Source organism: Oncorhynchus gorbuscha, linkage group LG13, assembly GCF_021184085.1.
Source record: "Oncorhynchus gorbuscha isolate QuinsamMale2020 ecotype Even-year linkage group LG13, OgorEven_v1.0, whole genome shotgun sequence".
In the NCBI taxonomy this organism is placed as follows: domain Eukaryota; kingdom Metazoa; phylum Chordata; class Actinopteri; order Salmoniformes; family Salmonidae; genus Oncorhynchus; species Oncorhynchus gorbuscha.
The window spans coordinates 97,181,460-97,187,459 of NC_060185.1; the positions used below are offsets into that span (position 1 = coordinate 97,181,460).

General features: G+C 49.7%; 1 protein-coding gene across 1 annotated transcript in view; it reads right to left on the bottom strand.

Annotated features, from left to right (window-relative positions):
- The window catches only part of LOC123993760 (catenin alpha-1-like), a 263,702-nt gene that overhangs the window by 109,019 nt on the left and 148,683 nt on the right, over positions 1-6,000 (bottom strand). The window contains 2 exon segments of the mRNA XM_046296236.1: positions 714-866; positions 5,298-5,378. Coding sequence (XP_046152192.1) covers positions 714-866; positions 5,298-5,378 — 234 coding nt within the window.

Below are 6,000 nucleotides of genomic sequence, written 5' to 3' on the forward strand. Positions count from 1 at the left end.
GTATAGTCACTATTGTATCGTCAGTGTGTCATGGAAAGAGCAGGTGTTCCTAATGTTTTGTATAGTCACTGTATTGTATCGTCAGTGTAAAACATCACATGAAGGAGTCTGTAAAATAAATGTTTCAAGATCAATGAGAAATTAAAGGTCAGTTTTGTGGTTTCCTAAAATGTGATAAGGTTGGGATTTAGAGGGCAAGTCGATACTAGTTCCTTATAACACCAGGCATGTCACCCAATGAGCATGTTTGGGATGCTCTGGATAGACGTGTGTTCCAGTTCCCGCCAATATCCAGAAACGTCGCACGGCCATTGAAGAGGAGTGGGACAACATTCCACAGGCCACAATCAACATCCTGATCAACTCTATGCAAAGGAGACGAGAGGCAAATTGTGGTCACACCAGATACGGACTGGTTTTCTGAATTAAATTTTTTATATGTGTGGGCAACACAATCATATCTGTTTTCCCAGTAAAATCTTTGAAATTGTAAGATGTTGAGATGTATTTTTGTTCCGTGTAGAGTAATATTCCTACCTCCCCCTCCGTAGACGTTCCCACCCCCCGGTCTAGCTCTAACACCTGACATCTCCAAAAGACATCACCCTACAGTATCGGAATTAGAAAAGTCCAGTCGCTCCGGATAAGAGCGTCTGCTAAATGACTTAAATGTAATGTAAATGTAGATGTGTGTGTAACTTTAGGTATCGTACCTCGATGAGCTTGTTGGCGTGCTCGCGGAACACCTGGGCGTATTCCTTCACCTCCTTCTCGTTCCCGTTCTTCGCCGCTTCGATCAGAACCAGCAGAGGAACGTTGGTCTCCAGGAACGAGTCAGAGACGTGATCCATGACCGCCTTACGCAGCTACACAGAGAGAAGAGTCAAACAGCCCAACAGCTACACAGAGAGAAGAGTCAAACAGCCCAGCAGCTACACAGAGAGAAGAGTCAAACAGCCCAACAGCTACACAGAGAGAAGAGTCAAACAGCCCAACAGCTACACAGAGAGAAGAGTCAAACAGCCCAACAGCTACACAGAGAGAAGAGTCAAACAGCCCAACAGCTACACAGAGAGAAGAGTCAAACAGCCCAACAGCTACACAGAGAGAAGAGTCAAACAGCCCAGCAGCTACACAGAGAGAAGAGTCAAACAGCCCAGCAGCTACACAGAGAGAAGAGTCAAACAGCCCAGCAGCTACACAGAGAGAAGAGTCAAACAGCCCAACAGCTACACAGAGAGAAGAGTCAAACAGCCCAACAGCTACACAGAGAGAAGAGTCAAACAGCCCAGCAGCTACACAGAGAGAAGAGTCAAACAGCCCAGCAGCTACACAGAGAGAAGAGTCAAACAGCCCAGCAGCTACACAGAGAGAAGAGTCAAACAGCCCAACAGCTACACAGAGAGAAGAGTCAAACAGCCCAACAGCTACACAGAGAGAAGAGTCAAACAGCCCAACAGCTACACAGAGAGAAGAGTCAAACAGCCCAACAGCTACACAGAGAGAAGAGTCAAACAGCCCAACAGCTACACAGAGAGAAGAGTCAAACAGCCCAACAGCTACACAGAGAGAAGAGTCAAACAGCCCAACAGCTACACAGAGAGAAGAGTCAAACAGCCCAACAGCTACACAGAGAGAAGAGTCAAACAGCCCAACAGCTACACAGAGAGAAGAGTCAAACAGCCCAACAGCTACACAGAGAGAAGAGTCAAACAGCCCAACAGCTACACAGAGAGAAGAGTCAAACAGCCCAACAGCTACACAGAGAGAAGAGTCAAACAGCCCAACAGCTACACAGAGAGAAGAGTCAAACAGCCCAACAGCTACACAGAGAGAAGAGTCAAACAGCCCAACAGCTACACAGAGAGAAGAGTCAAACAGCCCAACAGCTACACAGAGAGAAGAGTCAAACAGCCCAACAGCTACACAGAGAGAAGAGTCAAACAGCCCAACAGCTACACAGAGAGAAGAGTCAAACAGCCCAACAGCTACACAGAGAGAAGAGTCAAACAGCCCAACAGCTACACAGAGAGAAGAGTCAAACAGCCCAACAGCTACACAGAGAGAAGAGTCAAACAGCCCAACAGCTACACAGAGAGAAGAGTCAAACAGCCCAACAGCTACACAGAGAGAAGAGTCAAACAGCCCAACAGCTACACAGAGAGAAGAGTCAAACAGCCCAACAGCTACACAGAGAGAAGAGTCAAACAGCCCAACAGCTACACAGAGAGAAGAGTCAAACAGCCCAACAGCTACACAGAGAGAAGAGTCAAACAGCCCAACAGCTACACAGAGAGAAGAGTCAAACAGCCCAACAGCTACACAGAGAGAAGAGTCAAACAGCCCAACAGCTACACAGAGAGAAGAGTCAAACAGCCCAACAGCTACACAGAGAGAAGAGTCAAACAGCCCAACAGCTACACAGAGAGAAGAGTCAAACAGCCCAACAGCTACACAGAGAGAAGAGTCAAACAGCCCAACAGCTACACAGAGAGAAGAGTCAAACAGCCCAACAGCTACACAGAGAGAAGAGTCAAACAGCCCAACAGCTACAAGAGAGAAAGAGTCAAACAGCCCAACAGCTACACAGAGAGAAGAGTCAAACAGCCCAACAGCTACAAAGAGAGAAGAGTCAAACAGCCCAACAGCTACACAGAGAGAAGAGTCAAACAGCCCAACAGCTACACAGAGAGAAGAGTCAAACAGCCCAACAGCTACACAGAGAGAAGAGTCAAACAGCCCAACAGCTACACAGAGAGAAGAGTCAAACAGCCCAACAGCTACACAGAGAGAAGAGTCAAACAGCCCAACAGCTACACAGAGAGAAGAGTCAAACAGCCCAACAGCTACACAGAGAGAAGAGTCAAACAGCCCAACAGCTACACAGAGAGAAGAGTCAAACAGCCCAACAGCTACACAGAGAGAAGAGTCAAACAGCCCAACAGCTACACAGAGAGAAGAGTCAAACAGCCCAACAGCTACACAGAGAGAAGAGTCAAACAGCCCAACAGTTATTTTCAAACAGCCCAACAGCTACTAGAGAAAAAACAAACAGCTACACAGAGAGAAAGAGTCAAACAGCCCAACAGCTAAATATTTTGTAAAAGCCAACCTGTCTGGAGAAAACAGAATGGGAAACAGAACAGAGGAGTCAAACAGAACAGAGGGAGAAAACAGAGGGAGAACAGAGGAAGAGAAACAGAACAGCTACACAGGAGAAGAGAAACAGAGGCTACACAGAGGAAGAGGGAGCCCAACAGCTACAGAGAAGAGTCAAACAGGACAGAGGGAGTCAAACAGCCCAACAGCTAGGGAGGAAACAGAACAGAACAGAGGAAGAGAACAGAGGCTACACAGAGGAAGAGAAACAGAACAGCTAGAGAGAAGAGTCAAACAGCCCAACAGCTACACAGGAGGAGTCAAACAGCCCAACAGCTAACAGAGGGAGAACAGAGGAGAGGAAACAGAACAGAGGGAGGAACAGCTACACAGAGAAGAGTCAAACAGCCCAGGGAGAACAGAGGAGAGAAGAGAAACAGAACAGAACAGAGGGAGAAACAGAGCTACACAGGAGAAGAGTCAAACAGCCCAGGCTACAGAACAGAGGGAGAAACAGCCCAACAGCAGAGGGAGAACAGAGGGAGAACAGAGGGAGAACAGAGGAGTCAAACAGAGGGAGAACAGAGGGAGAACAGAGGGAGAACAGAACAGCTACACAGAGGGAGGACAGAGGGAGGAGCTACAGAGGGAGGAAGAGAACAGAGGGAGGATAGAGAACAGAGGGAGAACAGAGGGAGAACAGAGGAAGAGTAACAGCTGTCTGAAAGGAGGAATGGGAGAATGGAACAGCTACACAGGGGATTGAGGGGGAGTCAGAATGGAGAGGAGGGATTGAGGGGGGAGAATGGAGAGGGGGATTGAGGGGGAGTCAAACAGGAGAGAAGGGGCCCAACAGCTGGGGGGAGAAGAGAATGGAGAGGGGGAGTGGGGGGAGGCCCAGAATGGAGAGGGGGATTGAGGGGGAGGAGAATGGAGAGGGGGATTGAGGGGAACAGAGAGAGAATGGAGAGGGGGATTGAGGGGGAGAGAATGGAGAGGGGGATTGAGGGGGAGAGAATGGAGAGGGGGATTGAGGGGGAGAGAATGGAGAGGGGGATTGAGGGGGAGAGAATGGAGAGGGGGATTGAGGGGGGGGAGAATGGAGGGAGGGGGATTGAGGGGGAGAATGGAGAGGGGGATTGAGGGGGAGAGAATGGAGAGGGGGATTGAGGGGGAGAATAGAGAGGGAGATTGAGGGGGGGAGAATAGAGAGGGGGATTGAGGGGGAGAATAGAGAGGGAGATTGAGGGGGGAGAACAGAGAGGGAGATTGAGGGGGGAGAATGGGGAGGGAGATTGAGGGGGAGGGGAACAGAGAATGGAGAGGGAGATTGAGGGGGGAGGAATGGAGAGGGAGATTGAGGGGGGAGAATGGAGAGGGGGATTGAGAGGGAGAGAGGGATTGAGGGGGGAGAATGGAGAGGGAGATTGAGGGGGGAGAATGGAGAGGGAGATTGAGGGGGGAGAATGGAGAGGGGGATTGAGGGGGGAGAATGGAGAGGGAGATTGAGGGGGGAATAGAGAGGGAGATTGACGGGGGGGGAATGGAGAGGGAGATTGACGGGGGGGGAGAATGGAGAGGGAGATTGAGGGGGGAGAATGAGAGGGAGATTGAGGGGGGAGAATAGAGAGGGAGATTGAGAGGGGGAGAATAGAGAGGGAGATTGAGGGGGGAGAATGAGAGGGAGATTGAGAGGGGGAGAATAGAGAGGGAGATTGAGGGGGAGAATAGAGAGGGAGATTGAGGGGGGGAATGGAGAGGGGATTGAGGGGGGAACCTGTCTCTGGAGAAGGAATGGGAGAACGGAGGGAGGAAGAAGAGGGATCAACCTGGGAGAATGGAGGAGATGGGAGAATGGAGGAGATTGAGGAAGAAGAGGGACCAACCTGTCTCTGGAGAAGGAATGGGAGAACGGAGGGAGGAAGAAGAGGGATCAACCTGTCTCTGGAGAAGGAATGGGAGAACGGAGGGAGGAAGAAGAGGGACCAACCTGTCTCTGGAGAAGGAATGGGAGAACGGAGGGAGGAAGAAGAGGGACCAACCTGTCTCTGGAGAAGGAATGGGAGAACGGAGGGAGGAAGAAGAGGGACCAATCTGTCTCTGGAGAAGGAATGGGAGAACGGAGGGAGGAAGAAGAGGGACCAACCTGTCTCTGGAGAAGGAATGGGAGAACGGAGGGAGGAAGAAGAGGGACCAACCTGTCTACGAAGGTCCCTCGTCTTCTTGGTCATCCTGTCGATGGCAGTGTTCAGAGCATCACTCTTGTCCTTCTTGCCAGCCTGGAGGAGAGAGAGCGAGAGAAGGTTAGAGGTGTAATGACTATTTACACAGACGAAGACAGAGCGAAAGAGAGACAGCGAGGTGGCTGAAAGTCACTGAGGGATGAGTCGCAGGCCTTTACAAGACAATCATTTACAGAGATACGCGAGACGGACCAGAGATGCTTTGGACAACTACTGTAGGTTTGAAACCATTAGAACAGAAATAAAAACAAACATTTCACAGATCTCAGATCAGGGAGAGAACCGTACAGATCTCAGATCAGGGAGAGAACCGTACAGATCTCAGATCAGGGAGAGAACCGTGCAGATCTCAGATCAGGGAGAGAACCGTACAGATCCCAGATCAGGGAGAGAACCGTACAGATCTCAGATCAGGGAAGAACCGTACAGATCTCAGATCAGGGAGAGAACCGTACAGATCTCAGATCAGAGATGGTATTAGTCAGGGAGAGAACTGTATAGATCAAGAACTGTCATAGAGAGATAGTATTAGTCAGAGAGAACTTTAGATCAGAGATAGTATTAGTCAGGGAGAGAACCGTACAGATCTCAGATCAGAGATAGTATTAGTCAGGAGAGAAACCATTAGAACAGAAATAAAAACAAACATTTCACAGAT